This window comes from Gobius niger (assembly GCF_951799975.1).
Source record: "Gobius niger genome assembly, chromosome: 15".
NCBI classification, from domain to species: Eukaryota; Metazoa; Chordata; class Actinopteri; order Gobiiformes; family Gobiidae; genus Gobius; species Gobius niger.
The window spans coordinates 14,353,595-14,380,195 of record NC_136866.1 but is presented as its reverse complement, the minus strand read 5'-3'; the positions used below and the strand labels follow the sequence as shown (position 1 = coordinate 14,380,195).

Here is a 26,601-nt window from a genome sequence, read left to right as displayed (position 1 = left end):
TCTCTCGTACTGTTTAATTTATAGCATTCCCTCCCAATGACTATAGAAAAAAAGACCTACTGCAAATGTTGTGTACTAAAAATGTGAGGGTCTCAGTTACAAAGCAAAGACTCAAAGTGCTCCTTATAAAAAGTCCCATGTTCCACCTTATTAACCTCAACAATGCTGCCACTCGAGCAGCTCCTACAGTCGTTGAGTTTTATCGTCCCGACTTCTGCCTTGTAATCATAATGATAATGTTGTCATTTCCCTCCGCTGTTGGTGATGCAGAGCTTCTTCGAGGGCCAGTCCGCCACCTGGGACGTGGCCAAGAAGGATCAGAACCGCACCAAGAACCGCTACGGCAATATCATAGCCTGTAAGTGTCACTGTGATGCTCCCATTTAACAGTAACAGGATGACAGGCTTGATTTATCATAGACAAATGATGCAAGAGTTCTTAGTTTTAATTTGATACTGGTTTTGTCTAAAATTGTACATTTATAAAATGTTTCTAGTTCAATAGTAGTGTATTTTCTGTAAGAACTGCTAAAAGTCCTTTAATGTAAGTGTAAAAGTGTATGCTTTTTTTTAACCCAGTATCTGCTGTCCTTCCAGATGACCACTCAAGGGTTATCCTCCAGCCCATTGAAGATGACCCTTCCTCTGACTACATCAACGCCAACTACATCGATGTAAGTGGAAACGCATCGAATGCTACTATTGGCTCCCAACGAAACCAGAGAAACCACACTCCCTCGCTCGTATGTCCGGCCTCTATACCTTTATTGCGTCAACTAGTCATCCATCACCCATCTGCCCATCCCACCATCGAAAGACCATGGAATGCACCATCATCTCCAAAGCTCTTCATATGTGCACATTTATGTGGTGTTGTCTTTTTGTTTTTTAACAGTGCTGTGCAACTGTTCACCCATCTGTGGTGGAGTCATCCACTCACTTCCATATGTTTCATATCACATTTTTTTCTGTTCCGAAAAAAAGAAAAGAAAATAGTAATAATTTTACTGTACGCACAAAATCACGAATCATGCAGTAAAATGTCACTTTGCGTGGCTTGTGTTAGGCTCTCATAACTATATCACCCCCAAGGCACCGCTTCTGTCTCATAAATTTAAATGTACCCAATTTTTGCTTTCCTCAAACAGCGAGGAAGGAAGTTGATTTAAGCTTTTTGCAGAGGAATTGACTCGTTTTTATAGTGCTCTATGACACGGGGAAGGCAATGTCAGGCACAGGGATGAAATCCCAATTACACACTTCAGAGATCAAATTTCTGTTAAAATACCAAAAAAAAGTGCAGAAAAGCAGTCAATTCCTTTAAACAGGGATTGTGTTCTCTCATCTAAAAGATGCCTTAGCACTGCAGCGGCAGCACCCACACAGCTCCTTCTGAGGTCTTTATGTCTTGATCTCTTGTTAAGCACAATCCTGCTATATGAGGGAAAAAATATGTGTTTAAAAAAAAGTCAGGTACAGGACAATTAATAACGTAAAAGATGCTCATGTACTAATTGAATAACTCCATAAGTGAACTAATGTGGCTACAATATCTTTCCTCTAGTGCAAAATAATATATTATAACATCATGTTACTTCACTTTCACTCACAAATATGTATTTCCATCTCATCCTGCCATTTCCACACAAGCCATCTGCATGTATATTACTTTTCTTTTATAAATGTTTCTATTTATTTTTCTTTGCTGCATTAATTTCATTAACAGTCGCTCTGTGTGTTGCTTGCTTTAGTAAATCATTCCAAGTCAGAATTAGAGCATTTAACCTGGACACTTCTTGTTGTTTGTGTTAAGGCTAATGACGGGTAAAAGTACATTCTACTACAGTACTTTCACCAACTACCATTACTGTTACTAGAGTTAGCGCTAATGCTACTACAACATGCTTAACTGTTATGCCTTACATTTTACTCCGAAACAACATATTTTTTAAAAGTGTCAAAGAGTGTCCAGTGTTTGTTTCATCTAATTCTAACTTGAGATTAACTTTTTTTGTTTGTTTTGATGTTTGCATGTGCTGTTAAACTTATTTTCTTCTCTTATTGACTGTCACTGACAAGGTTGTGCTTTCTCTCCTCCACTCTTCCCTTCTTTCTGCCTGTGCCTTGGCCTGTAGATTTGGCTGTACAGGGATGTAAGTATCACTGCCACCGCTTTCATCCACGCCTTTGAACGCACCAGCGTAACACTTTCCTCCTCACAGAGCTGTTCATCTGTCTGGAAGTGCTACATCACATCACTTTGCTCCTGTCTTATATGCACAGACAGTGTCTTTATTCTAAGACAGAAGTAGTTTAAATATTAGGTATGTCTCCAGTGACAAGAAAACAACAACAAAAAGCTACTGAATCTGCTATATAAATGACAAAGAGAAGTATGTGGCATTTGTAATGAAAAATGGCGGGGGAAAGACGTTCTGAACTTTTGCTTTTTAAGGGTAAGTCTGTTCAATCGTTCAATGATTGATACACTCCTGAGCATGGCCCAGTGGAGACAGCAAAAGTTTACGGAGAAACTCAAAGGTCCAGGGTTTAAACCTAGTCAACTGGATATTATTTTTCTTCTTAATTGTAGTGATCTCAGCAAAGTTAAGTACAAATAGGACAAACTGCGCTTTAATTTTTAATAAGGATGTAAGGGACGAGTTGTAGAGACATTTGAGTAAATACTTTAAGCTGGGACTCGAACTCACAACTCTGAGTATGGAGTAATACTCTGCATATGTGCAGCAGCTCTACCCACTCAACTATTGGATGCACACTGTGCTTCTGCTTTAAACTAATTTGGGATTTATTTCATGGAAAACTTCAGATTTTTTCTCTTTCATTATTTATTAAACATGTATTTAGTCTTTTCTTTTTTTGTGACATTAGTTTGGCATTTTTGCTTTATTTATAAGAGAAAATCATTCCGATCAGATTATGCTGTTCACATATCTCTTCAATAATCTGAGAACTCCAGAAATCTGACATTGATCAGATTTTTGGCCTCCATCTAAACCTTATGGACCTCATGCACATTCCTGCAGTATTCTAGTCCCAAAAAATAAAGCAATATTACAGAAATGCTGTCATTGTCACCGACTCCTGGGACCGTATAATGGTAAATAGAGTTTTAAAGCTAATAGCCATATTACAGTAGGAAGGGTTAGGGTTAATCCCTTCTCAAAAGCATACTTGTGTGTTTTCTTCAAATCACGGCTGAGTAATCCTGCATATTTAAGTCATCTGCCTTTTCCATTCTCAAAATGCTCCGCTGCTCTGTTATACGTCAGCGCGTAGTTCATGAAGCTCCTCCATGTTTTTACTATTTAAGTCCATACACCTTCATTTGACACTTTCTGATTTGTTCAGTGCTCGAGTTACCTCCAATATGCAGCAAACCAATGTTAGCAAGTTAGCAGACTTTGTTGCTTTCCCCAATTGTGTCACTTTTGCAGAGAAATTACCTAGGTAGTTCAGGCGCCTGTTGTACAAAAGGTGGTGTACTAAAGTCGTTTTAAAATGAGCACCTAGGAGTTATGAGTCAACATTTAGGGTGCCAATGACTCAGCGTTTATTCCAAATGCTTTCTTTTTTTGTATGTATTGAAAGGTGCATTATACAACTTTATATGCTAAAAAAGGTTGATATTAGTGCCTTTTTGACCTTTCAGTGACCCACTGGCTGTGTGGGTGGTTAGCTTGGTGCCTTTGCTTTCCATCCCGGTGGCCTCTATGACACTGAATGGAGACGTAACCATGGACACAGATCCATCAGCAGTGAAAACCTACTGGCAAACCCTAAAAAAACAATTGGTCCTGGAGCGTCCTAGAGGACAGAAAGTAAAGGCACCATGCTAACCACCCATACAGCCGCTTGGTCACTGAAAGGTCAAATATGCATTCATAAAAGTTGCATAAGACATCCTTATTGTGCTTTTTGTTGCTTCATATTTGTCACCTGTGTTTTAGGGCTATCAGAGACCGAGCCACTACATTGCCACTCAAGGTAAAAAGAGAAGAAAAAAAGCATTAATCAGAAAGGATTAGTGTTCATTAAGTTTATCATGTGCTTTTTGGATACAGGCCCAGTTCATGAGACAGTTTATGATTTCTGGAGGATGGTGTGGCAGGAGCAGTCGGCCTGCATCGTCATGGTAACCAATCTGGTGGAAGTTGGCAGGGTATGAGACTTTTGTTTTTCTATTATTAACTTTCATTTTATTTCTCTTTATACAATTTCAGATTTTCTTTTATGCTTACACGAGCTTCTTTTTGAAATCCTGTACAGGTTAAGTGCTACAAGTACTGGCCCGATGATGCGGAGGTCTACGGAGACTTCAAAGTGACTTTTGTGGAAGTGGAACCTCTCGCTGAATACGTCGTCCGTACATTCACTCTGGAGAGAGTAAGCAAAGCTGTGCATTTCTAAACTTCATTATCGTGGCATTTCCAGGATATTTACGTGAGGTTCTGCTTGGACTTTTCTAGCGCGGTTTCAATGAGGTCCGCGAAGTCAAGCAGTTCCACTTCACCGGCTGGCCCGATCACGGAGTCCCATATCACGCCACCGGACTACTTTCCTTCATCCGCAGAGTCAAGGTTTCCAACCCACCCTCTGCTGGGCCCATCGTGGTCCACTGCAGGTAAAAAAAACACTCTTTAACATATATTCTATGGCCATAACCCCAACATTAGTGTATTTGCTCTAAATGTAAGTTTTAAGATCATTCTAACATCTCTTTGTTATTGTTCGTGTCAGTGCTGGAGCTGGGCGCACAGGCTGCTTCATCGTGATCGACATCATGCTGGACATGGCGGAGCGAGAAGGAGTGGTGGACATTTACAACTGCGTCAAAGCCCTGCGCTCTCGGAGGATCAACATGGTACAGACTGAGGTGACTGCATTACCCATCCTCCATCCTCATCCTCATCCACACTGTGTAATGTTATAGAAGAAGCGTGTTACGTTTGGGTAGGCTGTGGGTAGACTGTCATCACCTTCATTCATGGCATGGCGTGAATGTGGAAATCTGCTGAAATCCATGGGAGTTTTTGGAATTGCTGGTATATTGCAAAGGTTTAACACAAGAGGGCATTGTTGCTCACTCATAAAACATGATCCAATAAAACCAAAGACAAACATTTGGCTTCAAAACCAATACAAACATATTGCAAAGAGCTAAACTGCTGAGCATAGTCAATTTTGCACAAGATATGACCCTATGGCCTATTCTTGTCTGATCCTTGCTCATTTTTATTATTGCTTAATCCTATAAAGCCCAGGCCTGTTAAAATGATCAGGCTGTTACAGTTTTTCATGCCAGTCATTGTTCATCTCAACCTCCATCCTTCACTCACCGCGCCGCATGCTGTCATTGCCACGACTTGAGTAATCAGTGAAACACCTCAAACACTTCTTACTATATGACAATTTCCAAACGGTCGGTCCATTGTTTTTGTGTGTGATCCAATCCAGTTTGTTTTTGCATGTGTTTTAGGAGCAGTACATCTTCATCCACGACGCCATTCTAGAGGCCTGTCTGTGCGGAGAGACGGCCATCCCGGTGTGTGAGTTCAAAGCAGCGTTTTATGAGCTCATCCGCATCGACTCCCAAACCAACTCCTCACACCTGAAGGATGAGTTTCAGGTAGGTCGAAGTCGATGTTTTATAATTCTTTTTAAGTGTTGGACAATAACAAGGTCTATGCTAAAATTACAATAAAACCCACACATTATGGTTCTACATCTTCTTTATTCTTTATCTCAAGCTAGGTAGAAACTTGTTTAGAAACATAAAAAATACACAACTGTATAATGCTAACAAAAGTTGATTTTCGCAATCTTTTTGCAGACCTTAAACTCAGTGACTCCACAGCCACAGCCGGAGGACTGCAGCATCGCTTTGTTGCCTAGAAACCAAGACAAGAACCGCTTTATGGATGGTCTCCCCCCAGACCGATGCCTGCCGTTCCTGATTACTATAGATGGAGAGAGCAGCAACTACATCAATGCCGCTCTGATGGATGTAAGTCAGGACTATTATTAAACACTTTCAGAAAAATATCGTGTTGGAGAAAATGAAACATACCGTCATAGAAAGCATGTTGCTTTCAACACAGAGTTCATCATGACATGTCTCAAAGAAGCAGAAGTGAATACATAGAAGTATAGGACAAACAACATGCACTGCACACAGACTCCCCTCCCTGTTTGTGTGATGCTGTGTCTGTGGTTCAAGCAGAAGGCTAGAGACAAATCCAGGTTCTGAAGAAACCGCTAGCTTCTCTGGCCACGAAACGCTTCTTTTTGTTTACTCTGGCAGCAGGACATGTGTTGCCTGTGAGTCTTTGACTCTAATAGAAATTTTAAAGCTAAAGGTAAGACGTCAGTTTGCAGCAGGATTTTCAAAAGGCGGGGGGCTGTAGACATGTTCTAATGCTTATACCATCTAATGTAATGCATGTTGTAAAAAATATATTTATAAAACTTCAACAATGATGTTGGAGAATGAGAAGAGGAAGGAATTCCTCCCATTTTAAAGATCATTTTTCTAAAGTTTAGTTAAACTTGCTTTTGGCCTCTCTCTAAACAAGCTGTCAGAAGAGTTCCAGGTAATGGGATTTCACTTCGAATTTCCAATACTGGATTTGTTTCATGGCTTCAGTGTTTTATGCCTCCAGGTTCATCTGTGTAAATGTCATTCCCTCAGCGGCGTACACCTCACCATTATCCCTCTCTTTAAACTAGAGACAGTAGCGTCACTCCCATCTGCTGCCCTTGCTCATTAGTGTGTGGGCCCGACCAGCTTTCTGTCCTGTCTTCTGTTATAGATGGGCCGATACGTGGACTATACTGTAACAGCATGAGAAACAGATGAACATAAAGCTGGCCAGCCCATAAAATAGGGACCCTGTGTCTGTGTAGTAGAGCTCCACAATGTTTAGAACCAGGCCCGGACCTACACAAGCGTTAAAGGGAACATTACAGCTTCATCAGAAATTAGGAACACAACCACTATGTATTTATACATCAACTGAAATGATTATTTGACTAGTCTTTCTGCCCAAATATAACAACAGACTTCCCACGTTATTACTGACGCTTATCCTTGTATCCGTGGCTACATTGTGCAGCTCTACACTTGCCCTTTGCCCAGTGTGTTGTCAATGTGATGCATGTTCCTGAGGCACCCTGCATGATCACCACTGCCCTGATCCATCCAGAGATGTGGTACTCGACGTGGATGTTGCCATTTATCACTCGTCCTGAACACATGATTGTAGACTTGGACTCGACTCAGACTTTGCTCAAAACAAGTTGCTCAAACAATGAGGCCCTGAGGGCAACTTGAGCTACAAAACATGACTCGACTACAACTCTGGTCCCATCATGCCCCGCGCTCTGTGTTTGTGTGTGAGAATGAGAAAGAGAATACTACATGGCTTCACAATAACATGGTATAAATAATGAGGATACATTTGGTGTCATTGCCAACAAAATGTAATTTCCTTTGTATCTCTTGCAGAGCTACAGACAACCTGCAGCATTCATTGTTACCCAGCATCCTTTGCCAAACACTGTCAAAGACTTCTGGCGTCTGGTGTATGACTATGGGTGCACCAGTCTGGTGATGTTGAATGAGATTGACCTAGCGCAGGTAATGCTTAACTTAAACTTACGTTATTGTCCAAATCCTCTTCCTCTTGTGTAACTCCGGTGCTTGCTCCCAGGGGTGCCCTCAGTACTGGCCCGAGGAGGGCATGCTGCGCTACGGCCCTGTCCAAGTAGAATGTATGTCCTGCTCCATGGATTGTGACGTTATTAGTCGGCTCTTCAGAGTTTGCAACCTCACAAGGGTAAGATATCTCAAACTTAAAAGAAGAGTCCCTACCTGGAATTCAGATCAAGATTTAAAATGATGCGAATAAAGAAATATTTTTAAATATGCTCTTCTTTTAGCCTCAGGAAGGTTACCTGATGGTGCGTCAGTTCCAGTACCTGGGCTGGGCTGGCCACAGGGAAGTGCCTGCCTCCAAGCGCTCTTTCCTCAAACTGATCCTGCAAGTGGACCAGTGGCAGCGCGAGGGAGAGGAGGGAGAGGGGAGGACTATCGTGCATTGCCTGTGAGTTCCTTTCACACATTTTATATCGTTGTAGGATTGTAGCTAAAAGATTGCAAACCTGTGGTCAAATTTACAAATTCAGCCGCCTACTTACTACATGTCAAAGGCTGCAATTATTCAGGCAATATACAACAATTCCCTCTGCAAACCACAGAATATGTCATCTATGAGGTCTTAAAATGTCAGATACCTTCACCAGGCCCCTGTGCTCAGTATGTTGACCGTTGTCTCCTGGCTGTATTTGCAGGAATGGAGGTGGGCGGAGTGGTGTCTTCTGTGCCTGCAGCATTGTGTGTGAGATGGCCAAAAGGCAAAGTGTGGTCGATGTGTTCCACGCCGTCAAGACCTTGAGAAACAGCAAGCCCAACATGGTGGATACTCCAGTGAGTTGATGTAGTATTTTGAAGAGAGTAATACTGAAGCATGTATTACTCTCTTCAAAATGTATTACTCTTTTCAAAATGATCATTTAGCATGTTGCTAAATGATCATTATTGCGACACAATACTTAAACTCACAAGAAGATACTATATTATAAAACCAATGAGGTCTTCCAACCGACTGAGATTTACACAACTTTTGATAACACAGCCTCAAATGAAAATACTAAATTAGTTACATTTTAGCCTTGTTTTGGAAGTTATTTAGTATTTTTTCAGTCCTGTTCTGAATCGTGAATCTTATTTTTAGTATTCTTTAATGAAACCTATATATTGCAATAATAACATTGTTGTTGTTATATTAAAGAATGAATATTTTCTTTTTTTTCCTTTTCCATGTCATGCAGCCCTATGAGAATCTCTCATTTTGATTTGTACATTTGGCTCATACACAAGTTAAGATTAAAATTTGTCATTATGTCTAAACTACATTGATAAAAGGATACAAAAGTGCCAAAGGTTTTCAGAAAATCCGGATTGTCTTTCATTCAAGAAGCTTCTTTAGCACTGGGATTTGAACAGACATTAGCCTCAGGCTATTATTACTTTGCTCCACTAGATGACGGTTTATCAAAATCATTTGCAAGGATCAGGAACTCCTGAACAATTGAAAACTTATACTTGTCATGACAGCATGAGGATTGGGCTTCATTTGAGATGCACATTATTAGCTATAAGCGGTACTTCCAATTGTTCCACAAACAAATACATAAAAGCATACAAGAGGACAGTTTGGAGTTTGCCTTAACATATTGCATGCGCGTGTGTCCACAGGAGCAGTACCGTTTCTGTTACGACTTGGCGCTTGAGTTCATCGAGTCTTCATCGTAAGAGAACACAGGAGATGCACAGAGGAGAGCGAGCCGAACATCCTTCCACCTGCTTATGTTTGACCCCGTAGCTCCTCCATCTGTAGCCATTATTTGCATCCCTGACAAATGGCGCAGCAGACCTTCATTTAAAGGGAAATGCTTGGACACAGAACAGGAGGCGTGCCAGTCAAGTGAGAAGAGGACATACTCATTATTGTACAGCGTTTTCCAGTGCCAGTGGCTCTACCAGTGTGTGTGTTTTGGAGCCGTTTCCTCACAGTCTTTGAGCTGTAATGCCCCGGTTTGGACTGTAGAGGTCTCACTTGGCCACAGGGAGCCGTTTGATAAGTTCCAAATTAAGACTCCTGCATGAAAGAGTAGGGCATTGCTTCTTCATAATTGCAGCTTGTACTGAAGTACAAGCTGCAGAACTCTGTGATTGAAATAGTAATATTTTTTCTATCTGTCAATTCATTGTGTCCATTTATTTTTGTACCATTTCCTTGAAGAACTTGTCACTTGTTACCCAGGTCAACAGCCACTCTAAACCCATTTATTTGATGGTTTATAAAGTAACTTACTGAACGACTGAACATGAAAGCAAAATAAGTTTACATGACTATAATCAGGCATTTGTTTTATTTTCAATCTGAAGTTTTTAAGTGATAAAATGTGGGAGACACTCAATAGATGTAAGTGTGACTTGTTGTGTGATTGTGTTCACTTTCTGCAGCCCCTCTAAACTGCAGAATAAAAATCATATGTTGTTTTATTTTTTAAAAGTTTGATAGCATCATGGAACAGTCTACTGGCTAGAGAATTTTGAATTATGTACGCCATATGTGACATTAGCCTAATCATGCTTATTTTAGGGCTGGGCCCAATGCACTTTCAATTCCTCCAATACAAAAATGGTACTTTTTAAAATACTAATTGTTGTCAATTTGGGGAAAGAGAGACATGGTTTGTTGACGTTTTGACTGAAGATATGGAAGCAGGGACAAGTGTTCTCCATTTATGTTTTGAACTGAATTGGAAGTGTCCCAGGCCTCTTTTGTTTTGTGCAATGGCGGCCAACCCTTTTTGCTTTTTGTTGAAATATCATTTTGTAGCTGACGTTTATTCATATGCCAAAGACTTTGTGTAAATATGTCTATACAGTTTAAGCACATTGTTTGTATTTATTGTTTGTTTACTTGCATTGCTTTTAAGAACAATCCTTTTTTTCCCCCATTTCATGTTTACTCTTACCAGCGCTGTTTCTCAAGCGGTGGGCCTGAGTGTCATGTTTGATACTAAAAGGCAACACCAGCTAAGTTTGGGAAATGTGAAGAGCCTCGCCATCAAAGCTGTATATGGAAGCATTAGATTTTCAGTATTTAGGTGGACTCCAGTAGTATTGTCTTGTTTTCCTTTACTGAATCAATGTGATGTTTTTGTGGTTTTCTTTGTATAAAATGCCATTGCTGTTTGTGGTTTGTGGTAGCCTCAGGCAGTCTTAATCAGTGCATTTATGTGCACATATTGGATAAAGGCGCTCACCCCTCTTGATGTTGGGGTAAGCTTTTTATCTACGTGTCCTGCTTAGCAGTTCCCCAAAACATTCATTGGCTCTGTGGGTGAAGCTAGCAGGACTGTGAACCTAAAAGGTTATTGTGCCTAATCATTTGTTGATAAGCATTTTAACATGCATCGCTCCCAGGGCGTTGTTGGAACATGCTCTTGTTCACCATCACTGTATGAATAGAATATCCTTGGATATGCTTTTCTTCACCAATTCATCTTTAGTGGGGCTTCACAAGCTTTCATGTCACAGTATGTACTTCTGTTGTGAACAAAACGTTTGAAGAAAAAAAAAATATTGTAAATAAAATGATAATAATATGGACCTGCGGTCTTTAGTTAAAAGGGAAAAGTTAATGTAAATAGATTTCACAAAGGCTCTATTGGAAAGACAGGACTGATGGTTGTCAGATTGGCAGTTCTGTTGTAGATACAAAGGTCAAAGATTGTACTCCAGGTATAAAACATTTCTTTATTTTGTTGAGTTTTTTCTTCTACAAACTTTTGGTTTGAGGAAGTCAGATGCCTATGACTAACACTGCTTACTCAGTTCAGCCCTGAACATCTCTGGACAGCATGCAAACAACAGTGATTGAACATTTTAAGACCCCCACTGGAGGCTACAAATAATGTGAAGTCTCAAAAACTCACAAATGAAGATGGTGTCAGTTTGAAAGCCCAGGTGGAGTATACAATTGATTTGTAAGCCTCATAATATTATTATCTGTAATGTTTGGCTTCTTTGCTGTAATAAAGACCACTTCTTTAACTACAGTGCAACTGTAATTCCATCCATCCATCCATCCATCCATTTTCTTCCGCTTTATCCGGGGCCGGGTCGCGGGGGCAGCAGTCTCAGCAGAGATGCCCAAACTTCCCGATCCACACACACTTCCTCCAGCTGTTCTGGGGGGACCCCGAGGCGACACCAGGCCAGCTCGGAGACATAGTCCCACCACCGTGTCCTGGGTCTTCCACGAGGCCTTGTCCCACTAGGACATGCCTGGAACACCTCCCGCGGGAGGCGACCAGGAGGCATCCGAAACAGATGCCCGAGCCACCTCAGCTGGCTCCTTTCGACGTGGAGGAGCAGCGACTCTACTCCGAGCTCCTCCCGGGTAGCTGAGCTCCTCACCCGATCTCGGAGGGTGCGCCCAGCCACCCTGCGAAGGAAACTCATTTCGGCCGCTTGTATTCGCGATCTTGTCCTTTCGGTCATTACCCAAATCTCATGACCATAGGTGAGGGTGGGAACGTAGATCGATCGGTAAATCGAGAGCTTTGCCCTCCGACTCAGCTCCCTCTTCACCACGACAGACCGATACAGCGACCGCATCACTGCTGACGCTGCACCGATCCGTCTGTCGATCTCACGCTCCATCCGTCCCTCACTCGTGAACAAGACCCCGAGATACTTGAACTCCTCCACTTGAGGTAAGTAACTGTAATTATTATTATTATTATTATTATTATTATTATTATTATTATTATTATTATTATTATTATTATTATTATTATTATTATTATTGCCACGTGTGCGCAGCGCATTTTACATGAGCAACATTAGCTCAAAGAGATAGACCACAGACAGTTGATAGTGAAATTAGAGTTATATATTTGATATTCATTTTGACTCGTAGCTTACACATGCATAGTCAAGAATAATGTACAATTTAACGCATTAAAGTAGCGCTAAATACACATTTAGCTCTAAAGGTAAACTAGCTAACACTAGTGTAGCAGCTAACCGAGTGACACTAGCGTTAGCTGGAGTTAGCATGTTGTTCTGTTATTGATTATTGTTACTATTTATTATATTTATTTAGGCACAGCTTCATACTTCATACATACTTCAGTGAAGCTCTTTTGCCATTGGAGAAAGGAGAGACTTTAGAAGGCATCATATCCAACAGGTTTGGTTAGAAATATGATCCTGTGTATCAGTAAGTAAACACTGTCTTAAACAAACCCAAGTCGGTTTCTTGAAAAAGTTTAATTTGCATAATTATTTACATTTTATGGATATATCGCAGAAGAGGCAAATTGAACAAACCACACATAAAAGCAGGGAAAGAAAACAAATGTCAGAAACAATAATCTTGCATTTGGAAAAGAAAGTTTTACAATTCCTTTAAAATCTGAAAATGAAATCTTAAATGTACGCAAACAGACCTGTAGATGCTGTAATACTGAACAGCAATAAAACACTAAATAATACATTCAGTTCACTATCCTGCATGCTATCTGAAGATCTTGTAAAATAATGTTGACAAAAATTGACATTGGTCAACAGCGGAAAATAGTTTAATTTAAATTAGGCATTTATTATATATTTATATATGTATATTTCTGTACAAAACTGAATATTTGGCATTATAATTATCCTCTTTATATTTAACAATTCAAAATATTTTATGCTAACTATTAGCCTTATTATAGGCTATCAAATATTTTTAAATCCCTCTCCAAAACCCTAAAGAGGCCCTTTGTAAATCTCTACCCACTGCCACAACACAAGACATTGCTTCACCAAAAAGCATCCAGGCTGTGACTGCTCTCTCCTCTCACAAACCAGTCAAACTGTTCAGCACTGCAATGACCATAGACCGAACTAATGAAGGGACTCAGAAATCATATGAAAGAAGATATCACGGCTGAAGATGCATGGAGTGGACAGCTCATTCGCAACAGGTCAGTGACTGGTCAGTCTTTGCCAAGGTGTAGTTTTGTCTCTCTGAACAATGAACTAAATGGCAAGACCAATTGTTGCAACACCAAGAACGACCCCATAAAATATTGAACCTACCAAGTTCCACCAGGAAATGGGTCCAAAAAAGGTGTCGAAAGTAGAGCTAAATTGAGAAGTACAATAGCTGCTTCTCAAAACTCTATTGTTTCAAAATTGTGCAGCTCTATTTGTTACTTCTCTTTTTTTTCAATCCCGTTGCTGTTTCTTTGTAAAATTGGTGAAATTTTTTCTTCTACTTATGTAGCTACATGGCAAGCTAACAAATGATTTTCATCTGTAAGTCCTATGGATTTTTAAAATGATTAATGATGTGTGTCTTTTAGGGAGCTGCCACTACATCCATCTTTCCACTTTCTCCTGCCCATAAGCAGCCTGACAGCCCTCATCCATTCAACTCAGGTTTGTACCAACACTCGGGCTAAAACAAAGCAAGTGTTTCAGTTCAACTTATTGCTGGGGAAGTTGTTCAAACATGAAATCTGCATAACAAAGAAAAAATAAAACAAACATTGTCTGAGGATTTCTAAGAAAAGAGAGCAAACTATAGAAAGACATCTTTGCAGTGCCAGTGTTTTCCGAAGCCCTGTCTCTGGCCTTCTGTCTATTGACGTGTTGAGTGTACGCTTCATGTTTTTGGCGTGTTGCTGATTGTCTGTCGAAAACAACAATAACAAAAAAGGAACAAAAACAACAAGGAATGAATTACGCTGACTGATTGAGCACCCAAACATATTTCACTGAGGTTTAGATGAATGCATGAGTTTTGTACAGGGGGTATTATATTGTTGACGCGTTTATTTTATCTGTGTGCTTTCAGTATTCTTACAAACAAACAAACAAACGAAAAAAAGAAAGAAATAAGAATGAGATCTGCACCTGGGCTTGCAGGTTTTCGCAGCCCTATATCTTGCTGCATAGTGCACTGGGGGTGTCATGTGTGCCTATTTGTTCACTAAAGCGGTCGACTGTGAGGTAATCTTTATTTTATGTGTTTGATGCTATTGCACTATTAGGCTGGTCAGGATTTCAGGCGGATGACAGTGGATTACAGTGACGCCGAATTCATAGAAAGCCAGCATATGCTCTAAGATAATAACAATAATGATGATCATTATTTGATTATTTCAGTGAAGGTAATTTTAGCGCTCAAATGATCACAACAAGTCCTGTGAAGTTGCACTGATTTTCAATTCATACTTTACTTTAAGTTTATGTATTTATTTCAAGGTGTACGCATAAAAGGTTAAATCTGAAGAAGTTCATTTAGCAGATTATGTTGTTGTTATGGTAACAAAAAACATCGTATTTTTTTAATCTCATTTGATTTATCTCGATTTTTGATTCAGTTTTATTTTGTATTATTATAAATGAATAAATTTAGCTTTCACTAATATGGTTCACGAGACATTTCAAAATGCACCTTTGCTCAAACAACAAATTAATGCATTCTATCTCATTTAAGGGGAGATTCAGCAGTTTTTTCCTCCCCAGAATATATATATATATATATATAATTTACAAGCACAACCTTTTTCAGTCTTATAACAGTATTATTATATATATATTATTATAACGTTTTTCTTGAAGGATTTTTTTTTCTTTTTTGTGTGTGCCTGATTTATTGAGTTTTGAACCCACAAAGCAAGGTGAAATTAGATCTATTTATTTTTTTCCTCATGGACAATATAAGATGTCCAAAAAACATTTCATGTCATTTAAACCTGGCTCAATCCATATTCAGATTCCATCACAAAAACATAGGTGTTTTGGTCATTTTTGCACACAGAATGCCTTCACCTGCACTGTCTCTCCTGAACACAAAGCTGTCCCTTCAAACAATGACCTGTGATTGAATTACAAAGATTGGCTGTAAAAAGCACCAAAGCGATAATTGCAACTGACCATAGATTTGATATCTCATAGTATTCTAAATGAACCTAAAATAAGCCTAAACTGCTGTCTCGACCTAATGTAAAAGCTAAACATGTTTCTCCTATTACTGGGACTCATTTGTGCTGTGTTGAGCAGCGTTCTGACCCGGCCTAGTATCCAGCCCTTTTTAGTTTCAAGCATTCCTGTATCACAAAAGCACACACCACCAGCTGAACTCTCACACTCCTATATGAATGACACGGTAAGGCACCTGAGGATTGGTCATGTGTTTAGTTGCCATTCTTATAAGCCCCTCAAAACATGTAGTCTATTGCGACAGTTAACACAAGAGACATGGATATGAAAATGACGCTTATCTGTAAATATGGACATACATTCTTTCAAATAAAGTCGAACTATGTAACGTACATAATGAGAGGTCGTTATGTTTTCTATTACTTAGTCTTAGTAGTTTTAGACCAGCGAAATGGCAAATCTTTTAGATTCTACAACATGAGCAGTTTTGGAAGAGATAGAACTGGGACTCACTTCTTCTCATGTCACATTAGGTGTCTTTCAAAGGAGCATTGTGGGGCAAACTCAAACAGTCCAAGCTGACCTGGGGCCACCTCTGTGGTGAAGTCTAGAGCAGTTTGATAAAGGAGGAGCCACGCACGGCTACTCATTGATTGGGCGAGGAAGAATGAACACTCGGAACAAACATAAAGTTGTCATATTTAACAAAGGGCTAATTGTTTTGACGATCAGCAGTCGTATTGGGCAGTTGGGCTGTCGCTTACAGAATAAAAATGATGCATTTTTTGTTTGTAAACCATTTAGAAATGATCTAGTTAAAAGGATTCCATTGCATGATGAGTTGTGGATGTTGTACAGTGGGGCAGAGAGGTGAATTATTATAATTTTTTAATGTTTAGTTTTTGTTTCATGTTTAGTCATTGTATATAAGATACCTCTATTTACCATTTTCACATTTCCTGTCTATTCTGCACACCCTGAGGTTTCTGAGAGCTGAATGAAACAAGTGAATTCCTCCATTGTGAGATCAATAAAGGCTTATCTTATTACTTTAAGAAGTTTCCGATAATCACAGCATCACAGGCACAGTGATCTAGAGACCAGTATTGCCTATAAAATGTGTGACACGTGGGGAAAGCCTCAGCTCCTCAGCTTGTGCCCGCTCACTTTTGCTCCCATTGAAAGACTCCTGTGACCTCAAAAGTCCCGCCCACTGCGGGGTTCCCAAAGTAAAATTCTTACTAAACATCGCCCACGACTGAGTCTATCCTCCTGCTCTGTGCTAACTGCTGACCACAAAACCCAAAAGGCTTATTTTAAATGTTACAAACCAAAAGTGTTAAAAGCCTTTCCCTCTCTGTGTCCTTTCAAAGCGCTATAGTTGCATCATTATTATTGTCAAGTACTTGCTTTTCCCCTTTTTCATGTTGAATATCACTATGGTTAGTCGTTAGCACATAGCTGATTAGCTTTCAACATGACTTAAGCACTTCCCTTAATCCCTATGACAAAAATGAGTTGAAAATGTGCTTCCAGAACCTAGAGCTGGGCATTACTGTTGAGCCCCATGAGGAAGTAAAATAATAAACTTGACCATAAAAACCTATCCAGGGAAAATGACCTTTTTAAAGCAATGGAAACTTAAATAACTTCTGTAACCTAGGCTAACACAATGTTTTTTTTTTACTTCACCTAGCCCTAGCTAACTCTAGCACAAATAAAAATATTTTTTTTATGTAAAATTACAGTTTGAAACTTTACTTAGTGAAGGCCCTGAAGTTGTTGGAGAGACACTGGTGTAAAGTGGCTTATGCGCTTCAGTACATGAGTGCAGAGAAAAGGCTGCATGTTTGTAGGTAGTGCAGGGTGAGCTCCTGTTGGTGGTGCTGACGATGGTGATGATGAAGTCACAGTATGCAGTCTGGGAAGTAGAGTTTATACATTTGCATTACTAGTGTCAGAGGAAGAACAGTTACCATGTGTAGCCCAGGACAGACTTGAGTCGTCTCCTTTTGAAATGAGTTGAAAAGAACGGGTGTGGGATGGTTTTACTTGCATGCACTGTATACCTGCCCAAACTCATACATGATATTTTTATACTTGGGCTAGAGGAGAATCGATTACTCAACTTTTCCACTCCAGAGTGCAGTGTGCGTAGGCTAAGATTTAAAAATATATCACGCTGTACTTTTGGTGAATGAGATGTTAAATCCTGTAAAATCTAAATTGAAAGCTTTTCTCTGTTTGAGGGCAAACGCATTGCAAAGATGGTCTTTTCTAAAGTCACAATTTAGCACAGGTCTCAGCAGGGCCTGTGGGCACCATATGTAGTAAATCTCTGTTAAAAAGTCCTTGAGTGTGTGTGCGTGCACACAGGACAGGGTAAAGGACAACAGTTTGAGAGTAAAAAGCAGCACCATTTACTATAGTAACTGTATTTTGTTAAAGTGTCGATTGCACCTGTCATTTCCAGACCACACACATGATCAGAATAATGCTCACTTAGTACTAAAAGTTGTCATTACAAAAGTCCTGCACAGTCCAGGACTAAATCACTAACTCAACCCTTTCACTCTGAATACTAAGCACGGTGTGTCGTGTCAGATGATCATTTTTCAAATAAAGAGGCTGTAATTATGAAAAGCCTGAACCAAGTCTTAAACAAATGGAACAGAACCATTGTAGGAAATAGTACAAATCTGTATGAGTTTTCCATATCATTCTTTGCAATTTAACTGCAACAATATCACATGAGCATCATAAACTACATTTCCCTTGGAAATACAAACATGAATATTATAAGGTGCAAATTGCATTATTCAATACAGTCACCTTGGAGCAGAGTAGCATCGTCTATTGTTGATAATTCATATTTGTTCTGCAGTGGAAATGTATCCAGCAGCAATTCACACGTCTGCTAAACGGGGCCCAAACAGGATGGCAGCATGTGTGAAAATGTCAGTGTCAATATGAAAAAAGCAACAGTAGTCTCAGCTGCACAATGAGTCAAAGGACACTAACGGACAGCCAGTGGACACAGAATACAGGTTTGCAGACCTTTTAAACACACAGCTGGCATGGCATGAGCTAATTTAATCTGGAGCATTTACAATCTCCTTAGACGTTTTTTTATTTTAGTGACAGTCTGTGTTGTGGTGAATGAACGCAGAGTCATGGGTGCAGCTCATTGTACTGTGGTAACCCATTTGAGCTTCAAGGCTTTGTCACTTCTAGTTACAGTGCTCAATATGAAATAAACATTTCTTTTAACTATTTATTAGGATAAATCTTTTCAGTGACACCATGAAGCAGAATGGCCAGCAGCAATTGTCAATCACTGAAAATTGTGGTGGAAATAGTGAGGGAGTGTGTCCCTTGGCAGTGCTGGTAAAATAATCAAAGCATATTTGTGTGCGTGAGTGTGTGACCAGGGGATGGTGACACAGATGAGCTGATGAGCTGTGACTGGCTGGTGTTGGTGCAGGTGGAGCAGCGTCAGTCCTGCCTCAGAGCCTGGTCTGAGCCTCGGGGATGTAGATCTCGATGCTGTCTGCACGCTCAGTGGCTGAGTTCTGTCTGAAAGAAGCTGCTCGTTTGGCTGCCAGCAAGCGCCTGCGTGCCTCCTGCCGCTGCCGGTCCTCCAGGTCCAGAGAGCGCTCCCGTGGGATCCCACCTCGGCCCTTGGATGGTCGCTTTACCAGAGGTGGGGGCCACTTTGCCTCCTAATGTGCACAAAATACAACTTTCTCGTTGTAATAAACTTACATTACTGGAAATGGCACCAGTGCTTTAGATAATGCTGCATTTACCTTTTTGTCAGGGCTCTCCAGCAGCTGCCACGCGTTACTCTTGATCTGCTGCAGCTCATCAAACTTGGCAGTGACATCATCGATGGAGAGCTGCAAGAGGTCCCAGAATCCAGCCAGGTCCTGAGAGGTGGGTCTGGGCATGGCACTGGGGTCCTGGCAGAGGGAGAGAGGGAAGGATAGAGAACAAATGCTCTTGGTTACTAAAGGAACATCAGAACATGAATTGCACAGACCCACCAATACATCATCTCACCACTAAGTGGCAGCACAGCGCCAGTGTTGACCACTGTCACTGGGTTACACTGTTCATAACTTAAAACTAATACCCCTTACAAAAGAAATCTCCAATAGCATTGACATTAAGAAGCTTTTTCAGGATAGGTTCTTTGTGACTTCATTGTGAAACTCACATATTTGATTTAGTTTTGTCTTGTAGTGTTAACCTAATACATCTGTTCTCACATCCACCTGCACTTCCTCCTCCATCCACCAGGGTGACTATCATCCAGACACAAATAGCTAAGAGCAATCTAACAACTGTCACCTTCAATGTTCAACTTAATTCATCATGACGCTCTCTGTGGGGACAGACTAAGTGTGGAGCCCAAAATTTAAGTGATCAAACTAAAACAGCCTCAAGTAGAGTGAGAGATACAGAACTTTCTTCTAAAGCCATATCACCTTGTCATTCTAACCACAGTGGTGTGATGCTCGCCTGTCTCTATCAGATATATGTGAAGATGCTGACTATGGACGACTCTTCTTTTCTACTGGACATGAGGAAACACTGAAATGGTAATGCAGTCCATTATTCAAATCTGCCATCTCATTCAAGTGGCCGCCTGTGAGCATTAATAGATAGTCTTCACGCCACTGCTGCTTCTTATTGGTATTCCCATTTGGTCTGTGCAGGGTCAGAAGTGGAACAATTGATTTTTGAGATCTGTTGAATAGAAGCAAAAGCAGGGGCCACCTTCTTTAAGTCCAGAAATAGAAAGCCTATTAGCAACTTAGCCCTAAGCTGCTTTTTGTGTAAAACACATAAACGGCACAATGGACTCACCAGATTCTGCTGACATAGCCAGTAAAACTGCTGAAACTTTTGGGACATTAGGAGCTGAGCACTTCCCACGGCACTCCGGATTTTTCCTAAGACTGATGGACAGAGACAGAAAGAAAAGACTTGGTGTCAGTACTCACAGTCCGCCTGGGCAGACATGACTCTTCAAACTCTTGGGCCATTGTCACAATGTAGCACTTAATACTGTGACTGTTAGCTTGGCTGCAATGACCGTGGGCTGCTGTCAGTTCTAAAGTCAAATTATTTCACTTTATAAGTGAAGTGCTCAAAAAAAAAGTGATTGGAAACAGACAGACTATGGAGTGCAAATTAAAAAAAAATGGTTTGGAGAGATGCATTTTGTATTTTAGTATATGAATTTAGTTGTAAGTACCTTTAAATAATGCTGCAGTAGAAAGAAAAAAGGACAGAATTAACACACAAAGCAGAAAAAGCTCTTTGTGAAACATTAACAAGAAGCCAGCCATGTGTACTATCTGTCAGACACTCACTCTCCTCGGATAGGTCATGCTCCTCAGCCTCTCTCTCCATCTCTTTGCACCATCCTTCCAGCCGCTTGGTTTCATTGTGGAGGAGCTGCATGAACCAGCTGCCATCCCTGCGGATTGGAGACACTCGGCCGGTGTCAGCACTGTCCAGGCTGGGCTGAATGAGCCAGGGCTCAGGCGGTGGGCTGGGCCTGTAGTCCTCTCTGTAGCTGAACAGGCCCTGTGTGCGCACAGTGCGGACCGCACCATACTGAGTGGGTGTACTGGGTTCAGAGTGACGCCCGAATGCTCCTCCAAACTGCAGCGCTTTGTCCTCCATCGATGGGAAGCCCTCCAGCTCCATGTCTGCCTGCACCGCTGTGGTCACACTATTGGAGCGCTTAACCCGCCCCTTCCTACAAGTCAAAACACAATTTTGATTCTGCATAGAAACGGACTTTATCTTCCTCAAGAAAAACAGAGCAGCTGTGTATACGTGACGTTGCGTGAATCCTTTGCATTACCGTTTGTGGTCCTCCACCTGGATACCAATGGAGTGGAATTGGGGGAGGCCTTTAGCCTCTGTCTCAGAGTCGGTCACTGTCTCCACCTGGAAGCAGACACAGTGTATAATCAGGGCTCTTCTAGGGTTCTTCTCATGCCAGCTTTACCTGTATCCCAATGGACGAGCGCGGGGTTTTGAGGTATTCCTCGGCCTTGGACACCAGCACTGCTTTGTCGCATGTCTGGACTGAGCTGTGGCTGCCCAGCGATGCATGCCTCTTGCCTGCTGCTGACTCCATGGCCATGGTGACCGCCTTGGTGCTATCCAGGCTGTCTGTGGAGCTGTAGATGGGGCGGCCCAGGCTGTCTGTGGTCCAGAGGGCCCCCCGCGGAGGCCTGCCCTCCTGGTAGGCATCCTGGGTGGACTCTGTACTGCTCTGGGCTGTCACAGAGATAATAGGCTTGGTGGTGGAGCGTGGGGGCACAGGAGGTGGAGTCTTCTTGTAACTGGGAGGATATGATACCGCTGGATTGCACAAGCGGGATGAGACGAGGACAACAAAGCACGACAAGGTAGAGGATAAAAACAAAATAAGAATGAAAATGTTGCTCAAAGCTGACTGTGCAGTTAAATCAAATCAGATAGAGGAGCAATGAGCTCAGGCTGTGGAGAGGAGGCAGCAGCAGCTCTGTCAGGCCTGTGTCAGAGGTGTGTGCCATGTAATGGGCAAAAGTGAATATGACAATCTGCTGGTAATCCACCTGACAGTGGCCTCACAGCTGTGTTTTTAGAACAAACTTAAATACCACTAAATGAATATGAAAATCTGGCTTTAGTAAGTGAATAGCAATAGGTTGTATTGTATAGTATTAAGAGGACAATTTCAACATTTTTGTGCACTCAGCCAGAGATTTATAGGGAGAGTTCTTTTGTCCTTTTCAGTCTGAATAGTTCTTGTAGTCACAGACTTGACTTGCTTCCAACTGAAAGTGGCTGTACTTCTGTAAGACACAGTGGGTGGATACTAAAATGAAAGAGCAAGTGACTCGCTATTATAAAAAAAAAAAAACAATCTTCACATTTTACTGATAATCTCAGAGCTTTTAGTAAATTAAAGTTCACTTGCAACTGGACAAAAATTAACTCACCCACTCACTCAACCCTAAAAGTGATGTCAAGTGGCTCACCATTCATCTTATTCTGCTCCTACATCAGTGTTCTGAAAATAGTAGTGCAAGTGACTGAACACCAGAGGGTGCACCACAGTCTAGTGCAGAGACATTGGAACCTTATGTTTTTCTTTGGTCCAGTTCCCCACATGGTGTATATGATTGCATATTTATATAATAAAAGAGACATTAGTTTGTCTCCAAACAAAATGAATTCACGTGGACATTTGGCATTGCTTTGAAACATAAAATATTGTATATGAAACGCCCAATCTGAGATTCATTGTTTTTAAATGTGCTGCCACAACAGTAACTCATTTTTGCTCTTGCCTTACCAGCAGCATTGGAGCGCCATTGCTCACACATGGATGTATGGGAGCAACTGAAACGGTGTTGGTAAAGATTGACGCTGGCATGAGGTAAAGAAGTGTAAGGGGCGCTGGTACCTGGAGGCGGCTGTGCTCGGTCCACGCTGCATGAAGTTGGGAGACGAAACTGAATCCCTGTGAATAGCAAGCGGGGCAGGTTAAAGAGGACTTAACCTCATTCTACTCTACTTGAGCAAACAACATTTTGACAGGTATGACACTTTCTTCTTAGTGCTGCTTTTGGGACAGAAAACACAGAACGGACCAGTGATTGGCTACATTCATGTTTCACCCAGAATTAGTCACTTAATTCTCCACAATTTACCCAACAAAAATAGTACTCTACACTACACAAAATGTAAAACCATTGTCTTTACGTTTGAATAAGAAAGTAAAAGCTCAAACATTAGTGTTGTCTGTCCCAAAAAGCAGAAATTCAACGCCTGTCCACAACCCAGAGGCCATGCAAAAAACTGTAGTCTAGGCAACTTTTTCTTTTGGATAAATGTTTTCGTATGGTATAACCCTAGAAACATACTGATAAGGAGTCACATCACGGTGGCCTCAGAGTTACTTGTACTACATGGATATCCAATAAAATCTGGATCATGACTGATCATTGTTACCATTCTTTTTTAGACATGGTTACAGAATCTACTTCCCTCAAGCATTTCTTTTGCTTTTTATACAGTGAGATCATTCTGACCTGTGACTACATGGTTAGTGAGAGTGCTGTCGAACTATTTTTCCCATTTTTGCAGATTGGTCACTTGTAAAATGGGGGCCAGTGCAAATCCAGGTCTTATTATGTATCCATGGTTTAGTGTTACTTATAGCCACAATGACTTTATATCACATTGCTTTAAAGCATGCAACATTTTATCCAAACCAAAATTGTACACTAAAACCGTTTTGTGGGGCAATAACTTAAATCTAAGTCAAATACAGTGCTCTACCACCAGTCATTTGTTTAGGGATGGGCGATATGATTACAGATATTTAATTTTTGCTTCTTTACTAATATGATTAATCAGTGCTGCTAATGATTTTGAATGAAACGTCCTCAAAACATGACATTTGCCTGTTATTATTTATTATTGACAGTTAGTGCCAACTTGCCAAAACTATTTTCTCCTTTTATGCAGAAGTCAGTTCTGTCTATACTGTTCATTAGATGTGCACTTTGCTTTAGAGATTATTCTATGTAGTAGTATTTATCTCAACGTGTTAACTGGTAATTAGAGACCTTGTTGAGAAGGCAGCAGACTTCTTCCAGCTCCCATGGCTGGTCCTGAGGTTCCTATATCAGCCAAGAAACGGTATGTCCAGCATGTCCTAGATTCTCCCCAGTGCCTCCTTTTGGGGAAATGTCCAGAACTCTTCTCCCAGGCCTTCTAAAGCATCCGAAAAAGATGCCGAGCCATCCCAGCTGACTCCCCAGATTTGGTTGTGCTGTTTTTTATCCAAGGCACACCAGTACACACAAAGAATACTGATTTGAAGAAGCCAACAGCTAAGCAACATCTGTCAACGGCAGTGGTTCTGTGGCCCCCAAGACTGACCCCCTTTGGCTGGATATTTTGTCTATAACAATAACGGAAGAGCCAGTGACAATCGAAGGATTGCCCTGAGGCCAACGTACTCTTGAAAAATGTTTGACCCACATGTTTCAACAGGGTACTCAGAGCTTTCCAGCCACAATGCTTCCACAGAGATAGACTTGACTAAAGATTACTGATTAAAGAGATTCTCAATATAATCCTTCTACTTCCTCTAAATCCATGTTTTCGAGGTTTTTGTCCTCAAATAGCACCTGAACATTTTCCACAACTCTGGACCCACTGATGCACTCATCTTTCATCTTGATTATAATCCTTCTACTGTCCAACAAGATATAAGTCAAGGTTAACCTACCCACCTGTTCTGTGAACAGAGCCGTTGAAGCACTCCATCTTTGAAACCAACCAATATTCTTGTCCATGGCCTGATCAAACTCCTGTCAGACCCAGCAGAGGCTGCAAAATTTACCCTGATGCTACTGTGACTCTAGGGTGGGAAGTTTGATTCAGGAGTCCCAAAAAATCAACAAGAACTCCTTCTTCAGGGTGACGTCGTCTTTACTTCCAGCGTCGAGTTTGGTAGTTGCCGTTGTGACGAATTCTTCGAATGAAGATGAAGGGAAAACCGGTTGAAGTAGTCTCCGAATACAAGTACCTCGGGACTATTATTGACAAGGACTTGCGCTTTGAGTCTAACACTGACGCCATCTGCAGAAAGGTGCAGCAAAGACTCTTCTTTTTAAGAAAAATGAATTCATTTAGAGTTTGTAATGTCCTCATGACGATCTTTTACCAGTCTTTTATTGAGTCAGTTTTAACATTTTGTTTTGTTTCTTGGTTTGGGGCTCTTTCTGTGACCAACAAAAATTGTTTGATGAAGTTGGTCAGAGTAGCAGGGAAAATCATTGGTGCACAGCAGACTCAGCTGCATGACCTTTACAGCCAAAGGGTTGTACGTAAAGCCCAACAGATAATGGAGTGTCCGGACCATCCGCTTTTTAAGGAGTTTAACTTACTCCCCTCCGGACGCAGGCTAAGAATGCCCTGTACTCGAACTCGTCGGGCCAGGGCCTCTTTTATTCCAGAGGCTGTCGCGAAAGTAAACGATCATATGTTGCTCAGTGAAGCTGCTGCAAATTAGCCTTTACGTGATCTTATTCTTATTGTGTGACTGATGATGCTGTGACTGTGTGATCTTTGTCCCAAGCACAATTGTTGTCTCACTGTGTTTTAATTGTTGTTTTGCTTTATTGTGTGTGGACTCCTGCTGCATAATAATTTCCTTCGGGACATTAATAAAGTTGAACCTTGAACCTTGAACCTTGAACCTTGAACATGGTCCACTTGGATCCTCTTGAGGTTTTAAAATCTAACAAAAACTTGAACTGGGTCCCTGAAAAACAATAGCAACGTGTCCTGCTCTTCTGCTTCCGCTTCTCCTGCTGCGCCTGCAGCCATGCTTATTTTCATCCTGCATCTGGATGCACGTGACATGTTGATCTTACCAGGAAGAAACAAACTCATTTTATATTTTATTTCTTATTTTTATGAAATATCGCCCATCCTATTAAAATATCAATTGCTCTGCAACAGCTCTGAGGACGGATCCATATACTGAAGGAAAACTAGACAAGGAACATAATCATTGTCCACCACTGGCTGTTTAAGAACTTCACAATAACATTAGATATACATTTGAATCTCTAAAGAGAATCATCTGAATCAAACATGGTGTATCATACCCCACATTTACACAGAATATGTTGCATGAGCGATTCGTCATTGCATTGGATTTAAAGTGAACCAGATGGATACGGGCTGATTTTGCTAATTGCACTGCAAACGTAGAGCACCATATTTGTGTAAATAAGGGGTCCGTGCCATGTTCATCATGTGAAGCATGAACAGTTTTTAAAATTTCACATGAACAGTGCCACACTGTCAAACTGAACAAGTATAACTTTACAGAATTATACCGTGAGCAAGGCTGGTCTTGGTAATCTAACAATCTATAGCACCCCTTCTTATTGTTTTACTCCATTTTG

At 40.9% G+C, this 26,601-nt stretch overlaps 2 protein-coding genes across 17 annotated transcripts in view; one reads left to right on the top strand and one right to left on the bottom strand.

Annotated features, from left to right (window-relative positions):
• The window catches only part of ptprk (protein tyrosine phosphatase receptor type K), a 132,525-nt gene extending 120,815 nt beyond the window's left edge, over window positions 1–11,710 (top strand). For 4 of the 13 annotated variants that reach the window (XM_079572635.1, XM_079572633.1, XM_079572634.1 and 1 more), the window contains 15 exons: window positions 271–358; window positions 598–674; window positions 2,136–2,153; window positions 3,972–4,008; window positions 4,086–4,183; window positions 4,291–4,407; window positions 4,491–4,645; window positions 4,762–4,897; window positions 5,501–5,650; window positions 5,855–6,028; window positions 7,529–7,660; window positions 7,734–7,859; window positions 7,963–8,126; window positions 8,374–8,509; window positions 9,341–11,710. In XM_079572635.1, the coding sequence (XP_079428761.1) occupies window positions 271–358; window positions 598–674; window positions 2,136–2,153; window positions 3,972–4,008; window positions 4,086–4,183; window positions 4,291–4,407; window positions 4,491–4,645; window positions 4,762–4,897; window positions 5,501–5,650; window positions 5,855–6,028; window positions 7,529–7,660; window positions 7,734–7,859; window positions 7,963–8,126; window positions 8,374–8,509; window positions 9,341–9,397 (1,665 nt within the window). In that variant the 3' untranslated portion in view covers window positions 9,398–11,710. Of the gene's footprint in view, window positions 1–258; window positions 359–597; window positions 744–2,135; window positions 2,154–3,971; window positions 4,009–4,085; window positions 4,184–4,290; window positions 4,408–4,490; window positions 4,646–4,761; window positions 4,898–5,500; window positions 5,651–5,854; window positions 6,029–6,596; window positions 6,615–7,528; window positions 7,661–7,733; window positions 7,860–7,962; window positions 8,127–8,373; window positions 8,510–9,340 lie in introns of all 13 variants that reach the window. The other 9 variants (XM_079572636.1, XM_079572632.1, XM_079572641.1 and 6 more) reach the window with 7 other exon arrangements.
• A 5,654-nt stretch (window positions 11,711–17,364) lies between these two features.
• Window positions 17,365–26,601, bottom strand: part of dlgap2b (discs, large homolog-associated protein 2b) — a 78,955-nt gene continuing 69,718 nt past the window's right edge. For all 4 annotated transcript variants that reach the window (XM_079572662.1, XM_079572659.1, XM_079572660.1 and 1 more), the window contains 7 exons: window positions 23,076–23,132; window positions 21,627–21,985; window positions 21,480–21,565; window positions 20,980–21,371; window positions 20,471–20,562; window positions 19,408–19,560; window positions 17,365–19,320 (listed from right to left, as the gene is read on the bottom strand). In XM_079572662.1, coding sequence (XP_079428788.1) covers window positions 19,105–19,320; window positions 19,408–19,560; window positions 20,471–20,562; window positions 20,980–21,371; window positions 21,480–21,565; window positions 21,627–21,985; window positions 23,076–23,132 — 1,355 coding nt within the window. In that variant the 3' untranslated portion in view covers window positions 17,365–19,104. The remainder of the gene's footprint in view (window positions 19,321–19,407; window positions 19,561–20,470; window positions 20,563–20,979; window positions 21,372–21,479; window positions 21,566–21,626; window positions 21,986–23,075; window positions 23,133–26,601) is intronic.